At 42.2% G+C, this 15,355-nt stretch overlaps 2 protein-coding genes across 3 annotated transcripts; both read right to left on the bottom strand.

Moving 5' to 3' along the window:
- Positions 1 to 999: 999 nt before the first annotated feature.
- On the bottom strand, positions 1,000 to 8,729 carry LOC119329149 (translation initiation factor eIF-2B subunit gamma-like). 2 transcript variants are annotated; one of them, XM_037602154.1, is made up of 13 exons: positions 8,518 to 8,727; positions 8,349 to 8,444; positions 8,178 to 8,255; positions 6,835 to 6,915; positions 6,524 to 6,743; positions 6,392 to 6,450; positions 4,054 to 4,103; positions 3,878 to 3,965; positions 3,540 to 3,782; positions 3,370 to 3,462; positions 2,404 to 2,508; positions 1,719 to 1,835; positions 1,000 to 1,509 (listed from the first exon to the last, which is right to left on the bottom strand). In XM_037602154.1, exons 1-13 carry the CDS (start codon positions 8,581 to 8,583, stop codon positions 1,444 to 1,446), a joined length of 1,362 nt encoding a protein of 453 aa, XP_037458051.1. In that variant the 5' UTR covers positions 8,584 to 8,727; the 3' UTR covers positions 1,000 to 1,443. The 2 variants fall into 2 exon arrangements, with proteins under 2 accessions (XP_037458051.1, XP_037458050.1); XM_037602153.1 differs by having other exon boundaries at positions 8,178 to 8,444; positions 8,518 to 8,729.
- A 2,734-nt stretch (positions 8,730 to 11,463) lies between these two features.
- LOC119330242 (60S ribosomal protein L37a-1) lies at positions 11,464 to 13,424 on the bottom strand. Its single transcript, XM_037603357.1, has 5 exons — positions 13,328 to 13,424; positions 12,614 to 12,653; positions 12,447 to 12,535; positions 11,837 to 11,919; positions 11,464 to 11,749 (listed from the first exon to the last, which is right to left on the bottom strand). Exons 1-5 carry the CDS (start codon positions 13,328 to 13,330, stop codon positions 11,686 to 11,688), a joined length of 279 nt encoding a protein of 92 aa, XP_037459254.1. The 5' UTR covers positions 13,331 to 13,424; the 3' UTR covers positions 11,464 to 11,685.
- Between the last annotated feature and the right edge of the window lie 1,931 nt (positions 13,425 to 15,355).

Here is a 15,355-nt window from a genome sequence, read left to right as displayed (position 1 = left end):
ATTATTTGTGCATGCATGTTGTCTTTTGTACATTAGGCCCACCTCTCTAGTTTGTTGTATAGATTGAGGTAGAGGCCCCACATTGTACTCATATATATCGTGCACATTGCACCGAATCAATACATCGTGTAATTCATACATCTTCAGCCCAAACCCCACAACTGCCTGTGCCACTACCATATCCCTTGAGCCTGCCGGCGTGGATAACTCCTATTTAGTGACCGGCCGCCGTCGGGGCCGTTCCAGGGACAGCGGTGAATGAGGAGAGGAGGTGGAGGAGGACGAGGAGGAGCATCTCTGAAAAGGTATGTTCTGCGGAAGGTAAAATCGATCCTTAAAACACGTTTTTTGCGACCCTTATCACAGTTTTAAAGGCCCACGAAATAAAAGGTTTGCTAGAGATGCTCTAAAGACATCAGATTCCATGGAGGTGTTTGGCCGCGTGATGTATTTTGAAGGCGGTGGTGATGCTTTGGGTTGTTCTGCAGATTCCAAATGCACAGAGAGAGAGTTCGCCCGCGATGGATTTTGCTCTCGCGCGGTGGTGGAGGATCTGAAAGGTGCTTTCCACATTGTCAGCCGGTGGGTCCACGGTCCACTCAAGATGGTCTGCTGCTCAGAAACTGTCAAGGAGTAGAGGAAGGGGTAGCCGGCGCTGATGCTAGATGCAGAAGGCTCATCGAAGTAAATCAGTGCAGATGGTACGATCGGGCACGGAGGGGAAAGGAGGTTGGCTGCAGCGAGAGATAGGGATGACCGGTAACGGTTTTTGTTACCGGATGGGGCGGGCATAAACGAGAGCCGATAGGGATGCGATTTGATTATGGGCATCTGTTTACAGACCAACTACTTTTTCAAATCAAACGTGTGTATCGTTTCAGGTGCCTCCACAATGCGATAACGGCTAAAAAAACACAAACCAAAACACCTCCATAATATATGGGACATATAATTTGTGTCATTTGATCCCTGTCCAAAAGTGCACAATAATACTCCTTATACTTTGGGAGTAGTTTCAATTAACACGGTTTTGGCCGTTCGGAAAACAAACATTTACCGCCGGACGCATTACTCGCAAACCAGCTCGAGGCAGCAACCACATGTGGGCGAAACAGATGGCATGATTACCCTTTTTTTTCTTTACTTGTTTACAGCAGGTAGAATGATTAAGCAAAGCAAGCCATTGATTCAAGACGTGCCATGAATCCATCTCAAGATAAAAAGGAGCCACGCCATGAAACCATCTCACTAGTTGCAGTTCACATTCAGAGCACGCAAAATTTTCAGAATGTTGCCGGAACCAAAATTCTGCTATCATATCTCAAACGAGAAACTGTAAGAAGAAAGATCTCAAAACAGAACTGTATCCCCTTTCTTTACTCATAGGGGTGCATCTGATACGCACATGTGCTCGAGTCCACCGCAAAACTATCAAAATGTGCTCTACTTTCTCGCCAGGGATTCTGATTTGTGATCACTACCAGTAGTCACAGTATAACCAGCTCCAACCTGAAATTATTTCACCAGTAAAGCATTATATAATAAATCGTTTCAAGTTAACTAACTGTACAACACGTAAATTATATATTTAATTCATTTTCACTTCATTACAATGACTACCAGCATTAGCTGAAATGCTATCAGACAAATTGACTGGATTTTTTCTCCCTCAAGTTTCAGTTACTTCTGAGTGCAATTGGTCAGAGGAAAAAAAATACCTGGCAATCTTTCAGAACGGCACGCTCTTGAAGTTGCACATTATTACATATAACAGAACCTTGGATGTGACAGCCATCTTCAATAACCACATGGTTCATGACAACAGAGTTGACAATCTGCAACAACAGATGGGTAGAAACAGTTCTTTCATAAGAAGGAAGGAAAAATACTCGCTTGATATGATCGTCTGCAGTAGGCATGCTAGCTTCACAATAATGTAACCATGGTATAAGGTGGCAGCATGATGGAATCCACTAGGTGGGCACTAATGTATCAGCAGGATGTTCTTTCTTTTTTTTTAGCTGATCAGCAGGATGTTCTAACTTCTAAGGCAACTGTAACAGCAACCTAGCGAGGTGCCAGCAGTAAATCAGATGCGACCAACTAGATCTTACCAATCTTCAAGAAAGATCTTGTAGAAGAATTCCCACAAGCAAAATGAAGCCTAAGCAGGTTGGTTTTTACTTGTTCCCTCAAATTGTCTTACACATTGAACCTAATACACTCAATATGATAATTCTAACTTTGAAACCTGCAAACCTCCCCAAGAAGATAACACTGGACCTTCACATTTGCACAAATATGGTGCCAACAAGCAAAACATCGTAGCATGTTACGCAAACATAATTCCAGTTGAAATTTTACAAGAAATCAGCATCAAAATATAAAGCATTGCTTTATTACCTTCACATTCGAACCAATACGACAATGACGGCCAATCACAGATCGCTTGACACCACATTTGTCACCTAACTGTGAACCCTCAGCAAGCATGCACTGTGGCCCGACCTAATAAACCATAAGCCACAAGATAAGCCAAAATAGGCTGGGCAAGGGGTTAGAATGTGCACTAGTTGCAACTAATGTACCATCAAATTTACACAGAACATAGTCCTAAATATATGTGTCAATGCGGCGCGAAAGCAATATTAAAATATGCTCATCAAACCCACAACCAAGATCATTCACCAAAAATATGGAATCAAAGGGGTATAAATTTAAGAAATAGATTAGAACAGATAGTTCTAAGGCATCCATTCCTAAGGAGAGTATAAATGGTAATACAGGTAAATTATACTCCCTCCGTCCCAAAACAAGTGTCCCAACTTTATACTAAAGTTAGTACAAAGTTGAGACACTTATTTTGGGCCGGAGGGAGTATATGTGTACTGGTTTGTGAACTACCTCTTCTCCCAAGAAATATAAATCAAACATCCCTCATCCCACAAAGCGTTTTTTTGCTGGGAAGTATAATGTGGTATAGTGTCATCACTAACAATTCTACTGTTTCATCAGTTTTACAAATAACAAGAAAATTATATTGAGTAATGCAGGTAAAATGGCAAGGCTTAAATTTGACTAGTGGTGATGCGATTAAAAGAAAATCTAATCAATGTGATTCTGCGCCTTCGAATCGCTTTTGGGCAACCTAGAGATGGTCTAATATTCATACCACAGACCACTTATTTGAGCCAACAGATTGATCAATATTCAATACTATCTTCAATCTAGCTCAGCATAACTTTCTTATAGAAGACTGGGTAGCATCAAAACTTGCATTCAGTATGGCATTTTTAGCATCCATCTTCGGTATTTGCAGAAAATCAACCAAATATGCTAGTTATGGAATAAGTATGAAATTAGACTCACTGTAGTCTTCGATCCAAGCACACACGATGGGTGGATGATGTTATTATGTGAAGAGAAGGAATAACCAGATAGGTGACTAGCTTCCCCTATAACCTGTAATATTGCCGTTAGTAAAACTTTCAAGCAACACCCGACCAAAAGCGAAATGCATTGCGGTGTTAGATCCTTACATCTCGATTAATATCACAGTACGCCTGAATGGAGTTCAAACGGTGACAGTACTTGTTTTTACTAGCAATATAAACACAGCACCTATGTGTTCCACCGCCTGAACTTGGTAATAAATCTTGCTTGAAAGCAGATGGTGCAATTGCGCGATGTTGTGACAAGCACTGTAAATTACTGCTGGGCGGAACTACAATATTCCCAGTTTCATCAACTATTGTTCCTTCACCGCCTGATGGAGCTGACCTCTGTATAAATTTGGGAACAGTTACATGCTTAGAAGAATCTTGAAAAATAAACTGTGCTTGGGAAGAAATCATTATGCATTAAGAACGAAGTATACCAACTGGCTCTTCACTAAATATGGGAGAACTTCAAGTCTGATGCTACGGTATGTTTCTTTCTGTTCCAGTACATCCTGCAATGTTGTCCTGTGATCAACCGTATCAAAAGATTGCTGAGTGAGGACTGCTTGTAAAGAGATGAGATATGAAACAATTTAAAAGAACATAGAAGAACCTATTAAAGGCATAAAGATGAGCATCCATCAGGTCACTTCGAATTTCCATCTAGAAAAAGGAAGGCAAGGTAGATATTAAGTTGAGTCCACAACCGAATAAACATCCGAACTTTCTCAGATTTCTAAAATGATGTAAAATCAAATCATGATAGGAAAATTTTAAGAGCTTCAGTTATTATCACTACAAACATGAAGGCCACCTAACAAACTGCAGCTGCTGTCAAAACAGGGGGAAAAACATCTCCTACCTCATTCAACCCATTAGCATCGCAAGTTAAGTCCCCAAATTTTCAAAAAACTGAGTTTGCAACAAAATTCTATCAGTATATGCAGAGAACAATCAAGCTAGTAAGATTGCAAGGAACGGCTCTCATTCCCCGAAGGAACAGGAAGCCATCTGGATCGTGTCCTCATAAAGTTTCCCTGCCTTGCTTCAGTCAATGGGTGCACCTTTTTTAGTATGCAAATATGCACCACTAGAAACATACATAAAATATTTATTTGGTCCACATATTCAGCCAGCAAATTAGTAATCACTCATTCATTTCTGCACAGTGGATAGTAACATCCAGCCAAAGCAACACTTACGTCCCATATTGAGTCTTATCATGGGGTTGCCAGTCATTAAATAGTGTACCATCTTTATCCAATGAAAAAATGTCAACAAAATTTGCTCATACTAAGGACACATGATATATTGTCCAGTGCAAATGACTCAGTAGTTTTCAATGGTTCAGAACACAGTCCACTAGTATAAATTGATGACCTGAAACTTAATTCACAAGTTGCTAAAATACTAGCGCAACACAACTGCTAAAAAAGGATATACTTAGATCCTAAAAGTTCTGTCTAGAATGTCAAAGTTATCATGTGGCTATTAATCATAACACTGAACCGGGAAAGCAGCACCCAAAAACAGAAAGAATTGCTCGCAGAAAAAAAAAAACGAACTGGCTCGACTGGTTTGTCTTGGCTAGTTTGGCATATGGAACTCGGTACGTAGAGAAAAACAGTCGTGTAATAGGATATTTCGAGTACCATGGCAAAACAGACAAACTGAAGGGGAAGCACCTACCCTAGTCAGTCCAGTCCAATTGAACATCCAAAGCACTCCAGACCATACAAGTACGACCTAATCCTCCCCATGGCAATCGTGCAGTTTACACTTCCAGCCCCTATGCAAGTGGCACTTCTGCCTCCAGCCCTCAGGCACACCATCTCTAGTCTGCCATGCAAAGATGGCATCACAAGCGACCACGAATCCATGTGGTTTTAAGATTAGGAGGTTCACTTTGAGCACTCCTTCCATTTATTAAATGCATGTTTTCAGGTGTTGAGGTTTGCAAATGGCTTGTCAAAGGATTGTGCATTATAATGACACATGGAATTTAGTTACACGTGATTCCAGTTCATCTCCATTTTGGTGAAACTTTCTCAAGCAAGGCAGCCGATAAGTCAATGGAAGACGGTTGACTTGATTGGTTCAATAATATCACGCCTTTTGCCATGCCAATACATTTTAGATTTGGAGGTGGAAGTATCTGTTGCTAGGTTATTCTGACTATTCTTCCATTAATCATAATGTATAGCACATTGAAATCCTGTAGCGCGGACAAATTAATCAAAACTAGGTGAGATTTGTAGACAGCAAGTTGTTGTGACATGGCTCACTTGGTGCTTTCAGCCTTCTACCTTTTAAACCTTGAAGCATGTTTTAAAAAGGTGGACATCTTGCCTGCATGGGTGTTAGCTAGTACATATTGAACTAATGCCATGACAGTCCAGCTACAGCTGTCCCTCGCTTTGACTAGGATTCGGGCAATTGCGGCGAACCGCTTGCACCCCTAGTTTTAGGCGCTACCACCTTGCCTAGCGCCTAGCATCTTTTAGAAGAGTGGTTCAAAGCACAAAGTTCTACATGGGCATCGCATCTGAACCTCCACTTGTTAATTGTTATGATCTATCGTACTCACAATCACCGTCATATTGTTCCACAAATTTCCTGCTAATTTGGTAACTATGGTGTTTACTGAACACCAATATAGTTCAGTTCTCACTCAGACTAATCTTAAGTATTGAGTTTCAAATACCATATTTAAATTACTAAAAATATCATATGAGCTCCCATAGTTATTCCCAAGGAAAAGATAAGATATAATAAACTCAGGTGCGCCCAAACTAATTATGACCCGTTCGTATTCCTTCACATATGATAGTGTCACAGAACATAAGATATTGCACTGGAAAGTGAAAGCGCAGAACACTGTTAGGAAATAAGTTCACTTTATTTTAATATGTATGTTAAGAGTTCATTTGACATGTTTAGATGCACATTACCTGACCTACAGCTCGAATTTTTCTCTTATAAACTCGAACATCCTTTTCAACATCAGTTCCTACAAGTAACATTTGACAAGCAGATGAATTATGAATGACAGGTACTACCTAACTGCAATACAATAAACAAACCTGATACAACATGCAACAAGAATTGTCTTGTTATGTCTAGCCCAACTATGTTCAGTCGACATGGTTTTTTAGCCTTGTCTTTCCCTCCTGAAGAAGCAGCATCTGAAGGACCACTAACAGGAACAGAACATAGTAAAGCAGTAACAGCTGCACCATTTCTTCTATGGGTAGCAGCAACAGCCCCAGGAAGTACATCAGTTACTAGGTCGCCGCTAATCACCTATTAAAACGCGGCCAGTGCATTAGCATCTTTATTACTCCCAGCATGCATACTTTTATGTTCCTGAAAATATGGGAAAGCTTATCATTACCAAAACATCATTTGCGACCAGTCTCTTTGAAATAGCTCGTAATGCACCAGCAGTTCCAATGTCCTCAGTAACTGCAACTACCTACACAAGAAAGAAAGAAGTTACCTCCAGACAGCTGAGAATATGTTCCCCTACAACATATTACCCGAATCATAGTGGGCTCGCATGACACAATGAGAATGCTAAAAGAAGCCAATGATAAAAGGGAAGACGCACCTAAAGAAAAGCTAATAAAAGGAACAGATATAAACTAAAGCAGTTCCAGTTACTGAAAATTCTAGGATTTTAACAACTTGATTAGCACTTTATGAGATTCTTAGATAGAATGTGATAATTATGATTCTTATTACACAAGCTATTTGAATTTTATAGATCACTCATATTCAACTAGTTTCATTCTACAGATTTATAAAAAGATGTTTCCAAGCAAGAAAATGCAGGATAGCACGTAAGGGGAAGGTTACAAACTACTCCCTCCGTCCCATAATATAAGAGCGTTTTTGGCACTACACTAGTGTAAAAAACGCTCTTATATTATGGGACAGAGGGAGTAGTAGCCCATGTTAGAAAAAATTGTTATACTGAATCTCCAATATATATCATACATGCACCTAAAGAAAATTTTAATATTTCACTGAAAATAGATATGAGTTCAAACAGTTCAAGTTACTGAGAATTATAGGATTTTAACACCTTGATTAGCAATTTGCAAAAATCTATGATCGAATGAGCTCATTATAGATCGTACAAAAACTATGCTGATAAGATTGTGCCCCATATTAGATAAGATTGTTAAATCGTTAAACCGAATATCCAATACGTAGCCTAATCGTCAAATGAACATAGTACAACAGCTATGCAGCCCTTCTGACTGATATCACAATTCACAGACCTGACCAACCAACATCTTCACCAAAGACTTTGCCCTTGTAACTTCTCAATCTGGTTATATGGTGCTACGGTAGCACTGCTACCATCAAATACCAGAACTCCATAGCATTTGATCTCTAGTTACCCATTGAAACCAGCACACTACTGTAGAACATCCACAGCACTGCCAAAACAGCCCACTGAAGTAAAACTCGACTAAACAACACATTAAAAAGAGTTAACCCACAAAAGTACGCAATCTTTAGAGATGCTTTCAGTTACATGCCAAAATTCTTGTTAAGTAAGCATAATTGAGGCAACCATTAGCCTATTCACTACCAAGTCAAAACTACATGTCAAGCTAATGCAGCAAGAAGCTTCTAATTGATAGGAATTAGGTGATCCTAACAGCAATAGCAGCCCCCAGAGTCATGTATTTCAAGCGGGCAAACGCCCAATCGGCCTCAACTTACCTCCACGACGAGGCGGTCCAGGTAAGCACTAGAGATCCAGGCTCCGACGAGGCGGGCCGCCTCTTGACCCTCCACCACCTGCAACAAAAGCACAGGCGCATTAGCGAATGGTAGCGCCCAGCTACGGAGCGGAGGCAGAGCAGAAATAGAAGTGCTCGGTCGCTTGCTCACCACGATGATGTCCTTGAGGTCGCTGGACTCGAGGAGATCGAGCACGTAGGAGATCGCGGGGCGGTTGGCGACGGGGAGGAGGGCCTTGGGAACGTCCTGCGAGAAGCAGAAGGGAGGATTAGTTAGGGTTGTTGGAGTTAGGGGCGGGGTGTCGTGCTCGGCGGTAGACCTTGGAGACGAGGGGCGAGAGCTTCTCGGAGATGCCTCCGGCGAGGACGACGACCTGGAAGTCCATCTCCTCCTCCGGCGGCGGCGGCGGCGGATGGGGTCGACGGGGAGGGTCAGGTCAGGGTTTTGGGGTTCGTCTCCTTCCGGCAGCAGTGGGAAGGATGGGAGTTTCGGGGTTCGCTTTCTGAACAGTGGATGCACAATTTCATCTGCCAGTGCATTTTTGGTTTCTAAACTATATAAACTGAATTAGGGCATCTCCAACTTCATCCCCTAAAATAGACAAAAAAAAGATTAGACACAATATTTATCCACGGATTAGTCCAGAGTCCAGACTCGTCCGCAGCCGTCCATCCAACCGCATTCTCTAAATGTCCGCTCAGGTTCGTCCTCCTTCATTTCAAATGCATAGCAATATGGTCCGGTCGCAACCAAGAAGAGATGGATGTTTATGGTTTTTTACATGCCCCGATGCTCGGTGTGCACCTCCGGTCGCGAATCATCCACATGCCTGTCCTTGAAGCCGCATCCGTCTTCATTATGGATCATCCCCGTCAACTCTGTCTGCGTCGTCAAACGCCGTCACACCCGGTTGAGACATACCGACGAACAGGGAGCGAGCATCGAGCCGATCCATGCCTGGCTAGTCTGCGAAATGGCCCGGCGTCGCGTTAAGGTCGACGCAATATGACACATACGCGGCGGCAGAGGCGGGGGACTGATGACGACGACCGAGTTGCTGCCATGGCAACATGTGCATGGACGGTAGCGCCCCCGTCCCCGTCCCCACCCGACTCCTTTCATTTTACCGCTTGCCGCCTCCTCTCGATCATTTGCCTTCATTTTGTGGCGGCGAGCTTGTTGTGTTGCCGAGTTGATCTTGCAAGCGGCCACCTTCTTTGATCCTCTAGCTCTGTTGACTTCGACGGCTCTTCGTACAGATCCATGCGGCGGTGGAAGGCGAAAAGCGCGGGAATCGGGCTGGATGGCGACGGCGATCGGAGCGTAGAGGGGTGTGGAAAGTGTGGGTTTTAACGCGAAAATAGTGCGGACCACTCCAAATGCGCGGGCTCCGCCTCAATTTTGGGTAGCCAGGGGTGTCAAAGTCCTACATGGTGTAGGTCTGGACTCCCGCAAAGCCCCCTGATTTGCGGGGAAAGGGATGTGCGGAAAAATACGGGTCTGTGTTGGGATGGCAAAACGCGTCTTGACAGTTTGATTCAGACATTTGCGTGCTATTTGAGGGTCCATGTTGAAGATGTCCTTAGTAAAAATTTTGTATTATAGAAATATCTTTATTATCAATGGAGTATGCGAATGTGAGGTATGTTTGTCGTTCCTCTCTAAAGATCACGTTATACAATATTCAATCAAATCAATTTTTTATCAAAACCTTGACTAAATAAAAAAATATTGTCTTCATTCACTCATATCCACATCAAATCTTACCAGAAACCTCAACCAAATCAAAATTCTCCTTGCCTTCCATACTCATACTCAAATCAAATTAAATATTGTCAAAATTTAGAATATGATGAGGGCAAGGTATATATATTGGACACGATTGGTATTGAACCAGTATAATATGTATGTCATTGTTGTAACACACGAATGATTAGCTAGTCTTGTTAGAGAGACATGCAGGAACCTAACATATATTGGAAACTTCCGATCTATCAATCAAATTGATACAGTAGAAAAGAGAAACCGGTTAATTCACAAAAGGTGAAAACTAAGCCCCAAAACAAATACATCATCAAAGAAACAAACATCTATTACTTCTCATAGATCCCACATCGACATCAAAGGTCATGCTGACGTGACGTTGCCGCGCCAACAAACCATTGTCTTACCAACCAAAGTGCCCGACAGAAAAAAAAATGCTCAAACAACGTCACTGCAGATGACATTGTCGAGACAGGAAGGCTTGAGGAGACCTTGTTCGCCGGACTGGTGTCACCGCCACCACTAACGACGAGCCTCCCAATTTATTGTACAATTCAATGTACCATCATACCATGACATCTAAAATTTGTGATTTTTTAATTGTTGTGTTTATAGAATTCTTTCTATGAACAAAAAAAAACAGTTTCAATATTTATTTTGTTTTTGTACAAGGGTCATTTGACTCGGTGGAGGAGCTTACGAAAGCTTAGACGCTTTGTATTTAGGAACCAACATAACATACACCCCCAATAGTGTTACAGGGTTCCTCCCTAGCCGCCATCCTCCTCCACCGGTAGATCTTCGACCTTCTTCTCCTCCTCTGTCAGCAAGGGTGTGCCATGAGAGTTCTACCGATGGGAGTTGTAGTTTTTCTCTCTTGGGGCACTAGGTAGGTCCGTTCGGCAAGGGCCAGACGATGGTATCGTCATCGGCGTGTTATAGTGTTCCACAAGTTTGCCAGCGTGCCACCAGGGCTTACCTTAATACTCCCTCCGTTTCTAAGAGTGTTTAGATAACTAAAATAGTGATTTAAATGCTTTTATATTAGTTTACGGAGAGAGTATTTGTTTTCTAAAGATTTCAACAAATGATTACATACTTAGTAAAATGAGTGAATCTACACTCTAAAATATGTCTACATCCATATGTTGTAGTCCATTTAAAATGTTAAAAGGACAAATATTTGGGAACAGGGGGAGTATATGGACTTTGGCCTTTACACAAAACGAGAACAGACGCTTTATGTTCTCGACAATGGATTGTATAGCCAGCGTTTTTCATTTTCTCATGGGTAAACTTTTAGTGCTTATTTCGATATGCCTGAATCCAGATTGAAGGAGATTTTCGCTCAAATTCATCATTCATTGAATCCACCAACTATGCTCATAGAATCCACAAGAATAAACCCGACTTTTAGAAGCATGAAGTTCCTCATTCAAAAGAAAACCAACCAAATGGAGGACCACATTTTCGCTTGTGCAATTCTTAGACACGATTCCAGTTCCTAATGGTCAAGATAGCTCGGATGGCAGAAGGCACAAAAGAATCCACAGTAAATCAGGCAACAGCAACAGAAGGATGGGGGGAATACCATAACAAAAACATCCATGGCACCAAGTACAAAGATACCCTTGACTAAACAGCCAACAGAACTGAATCCAAAGTATCGTCTAAACTGCAAAAAACAGATAATTCCTTAGGACAAAACACTGCTGGTAGCAACTTATGCTTCAGTCTGCTCCCTCAAGCGACGGATGGTGCTCCTGACAGTGACCGCACTGGCAGTGCTGCAAACACATATTGCAAGATCAGCAACATAAGATGGGCAAACCAATGGGTAATTTGGAAAGAATAAGCTGATGATGAGAACATACTTCATGGTGTAAGCACCGCCAGCCTTCACCTTCCCACAGTCCTTGCATCCCCAAATTCCAACTGCTTTCCTCTTCACAGCAAACTGGCAAGAATACACGGCAAAGCAAGAATCAAGACAAAGGATATCAGGATGTATTAAAAAAATTAAAGAACCAGTTAAGTATAATGGAATAAAGGCAAAATGGAGTGATAAACAGATCCAGCACAGACTGCTGTGATCAAACTACTCTATGGTTGGGAACATAATTTGCAATGAGACGTCCAAAGTGGATCAATGCCCCTTTTGTTTCTATGATGGAACTATACAAACTAACAAACTAGAACATAAATAAATAAATAAATGTATCATTAACATAGCCTTGCAAAATGATACTACGAAAAGGCATGTAAGATATTATAGATATAGCCTAGCTCAAGAAATGAACTGAAGTTCACAATGGAGACAGCAAAATAATGCTACCATAGGAGGAAAACTTTAAGCAAGGAAACAACATATCATGATAAACATCAACAAGAATCAGGAATCTGGGCCAGAACTAAGTGTACAGTATAATATAATTCACAAACTATATGAAAGGATACACAGGCAGGGTGCCAGAAGATATATACCTTCCCGCAGAACTCACAGAAGTACTTGGAGTGCTGAGACACCTCCATCTTCTTGATCTGCTTACGCAAACTGGCACCATAACGTGTACCTATAATTGTGCGGGTTAGTTTCAGGAAGTAACATAAATGGATTAATAAGGGAATTAGCAAAGTTCATAGTTTCATACCATATTTGCCAACAATTCCAGCCTTCTTGGTGCGCTTCGTCTGAGAAGAAATGGCAAAAGCAAAAAATTACACAACTGCTTACTAAAACTAATAATCGTGATATAACTTGGGTTGTGACGCAACTCAAAAGTACTCAACAGCAGGGCAGGTTTGATTCTAGTAGTAATGAAATCAACTAACATTTAAAGTAATGATCGAACATGCAAGTACAATACCGCGTAACAAATCATCGGAGAAATAATTACGGTAACTAATAACATTCATTTTCGAGACAATGCAACTAATAACATTCCACTACAGCGTCCTCATCTCACTCCAGACTTGAGCGCGCAACGGGACAGAAGCAAGCTTTAGCTTTTGATCCGAACTACAACACATCCATGACATATTATAAAGAAGGGTTTGCCTCGATATCAGCTACCTGCAAGTTCTAATTGAACTAAAGAACATGTCATTGGTAGGAAATCAAGAACATGACGCAAATGGACCAAAAGGATTCGAAGGTGCTCGACTTGACACGGCCAGTAACATGTGATTTAGCACCCAACACACGCTAGATCTCGCCGAAACAAATCCGGCAAGAACCTGTAAACAGGAATCCTCTGAAACGTACAATTTCTACAATATCCCGCAGATCTACGCGGGCAATCAGCAAAGGAAACATCTTTTGAGTGTTTGGATCAAAGGAGGGAGGAAGAATGGAAGCACTGTACCATCTCGTCGACGGGTAGGAGGCGTGGGCGGCGAGCAGCGGCGGCGGCGAAGAAGACGGGGAATTGCGGAGAGGCAAGTTATATAGCGAGGCCTAGGGTTTTGAGGTACGTCGATATCGGCCACTTGGGCCATCTTTGCATCCACGGAGACATGCCCAGGCTGTTTTTTTTTCTTGCTGGGAGATGCTAATGGACTGGTCCACCAAACCAGCCCATGTTGTTTTTAAGGGCCCATGTTGTTTTATTGACGAGTGTATAACGGTATCTTGCACTATTTGAATAGATGAAAGTACGCTTTCCCCCCACAAATCCTTGGTGGATCAATACCCCCTAAACTCTAAAACCGGATTATTTGCCCCCTAAACTCTGTCAAACCAGATAAATGTGCCCCTTGGTGGTTTTGGGCAGGGTTGAAGGTGGTTTTGGTGCTCACTTGGCAAAAGTCGAGGAGGGAGTTCACCGCTAGACTGGTCGGGACATCAGCCGCCGGCGTCACCGTCTATGAGCTCTTCTATACAAGGGCAAGTTGTTGACGCTGCACCTGCCGCCGCTTTTAGATGGCTGAGGAGGCCGCGGCTCGGCGGATTCTCGTGAGCACTGCCCCGGTGACGTCGTGCGAGCCATCCCGTGGTGTGTCACTGGCGAACTCGTGTTTTGTCAGCGCGGAGCTCAATGTGAAGTTAGGTGCCCTGTAAAGGACCGGACCCTACGATCAGGCCTAGTAGAAAAAATTGTCGGTCCGAGCTATGAATATCGGCCCGAGAACACATCCGGTCTGGTCCTGCTTTTGACCGAGCAGGCCGAGAGAATCCTGGCGGCGACATCGCCGTCTCCCTCTTCCATCCTAGCGGCAAGCGCCGCCCGCCGTTGCCACCACTCCCCCGAGCTCTCTGATATGTCTCCAACGTATCTATAATTTATAAAGTATTCATGCATATATACAATAATTTTATATGGTTTTGGTGTGCTTTTATATTACTTTTATGGACTAACTTATTAATCTAGTGCCCAGAGTCATTTCCTGTTTTTTGTTTCACAAAAAAACCATATCAAACGAAGTCCAAACGCGATAAAAATTTATGAGAATTTTTTATGGAATATATATGATTTTCAGGAAAAAGAATCAACGCAAGACGGTGTCCGGGGGCTCCACAAGGCAACAAGGCGTGCCTTACCCCCCTAGGGGCGCTCCCTCGCCTTGTGGGCACCTCGTAGGTCGATGCCCTTCTATCGCCACAAGAATGATAATTTTTGGATAAAAAATCCCCTCAAAATTTCAGCACAATCAGCCTTGTTAATATATGTCCTCCATCACCATCACCACCAACTTCTCGTCCATTCCCATGGTGATATTTGAGTAGTTCATCCTCCAGGCTGAGCGTATGTACTAGTAGCTATGTGTTGGATCTCTCTCGCTCGTGTTCTTGACTTGACATGATCTTGATGTACCATGAGCCTTGTTAATATAGTTGGATCATATGGTGTTCTTCCCTCTCTATCTTGTTGTGATGAATTAAGCCTTGCCCTTTGAGGTTTCATTATTATCGGATTGAATATTTTGGATTTGAGATCACTTGATGTATGTCTTGCATGTGGATACCCATGACGAAAATGGGGTATTCTAGTGAGTCACTTGATGTATATTTTGGTAATCAACTTGTGGATTCCGGAGGTGACATTGGGGTAATCTAGGCACATAGGTTGGTACACGTTTTCATCCCACTTTCTTTGATAGAAACTTTGGGGTAATCTTTGAAGTTCTTTGTGTTGGATTGAATATCATGAATCTAAAATTGTTTGATGCATATCGAATAATTAACTCACAGATACTTGTGGTGACATCGGAGTATCTAGGTGACATTAGAGTTGATTGATGTGTATCATATGGTGTTATTGTAGTATGAACTCTAGGGCTATTTGTGGCACTTATAGGGATGGCTGAATAGATTGATCGGAAAGATAACTCTGAGGCGGTTCACTATCTACAACAATTTCATCTTATGTTCTACGCTATTGGTAAGAACTTTG

The sequence above is a fragment of the Triticum dicoccoides genome, chromosome 7A (assembly GCF_002162155.2).
Source record: "Triticum dicoccoides isolate Atlit2015 ecotype Zavitan chromosome 7A, WEW_v2.0, whole genome shotgun sequence".
Classification (NCBI taxonomy): Eukaryota; Viridiplantae; Streptophyta; class Magnoliopsida; order Poales; family Poaceae; genus Triticum; species Triticum dicoccoides.
The sequence above is the reverse complement of the archived record's forward strand: the minus strand, read 5'-3'. Positions and strand labels throughout refer to the sequence as shown.

Excerpts from the sequence above, each read along its gene's own strand:
- LOC119329149 (XM_037602153.1), bottom strand. The coding sequence starts at position 8,583 with ATGGACTTCCAGGTCGTCGTCCTCGCCGGAGGCATCTCCGAGAAGCTC. Across the intron at positions 6,916-8,177 it reads TGGACCGCCTCGTCGTGGAG|GTAGTTGCAGTTACTGAGGA; the intron begins GTAAGTTGAGGC and ends TTTCTTGTGTAG. Across the intron at positions 3,966-4,053 it reads CATCTTTATGCCTTTAATAG|GACAACATTGCAGGATGTAC; the intron begins GTTCTTCTATGT and ends GGTTGATCACAG.
- LOC119330242 (XM_037603357.1), bottom strand. Across the intron at positions 12,536-12,613 it reads TGGAATTGTTGGCAAATATG|GTACACGTTATGGTGCCAGT; the intron begins GTATGAAACTAT and ends GCACAATTATAG. Across the intron at positions 11,750-11,836 it reads GGCGGTGCTTACACCATGAA|CACTGCCAGTGCGGTCACTG; the intron begins GTATGTTCTCAT and ends ATGTGTTTGCAG.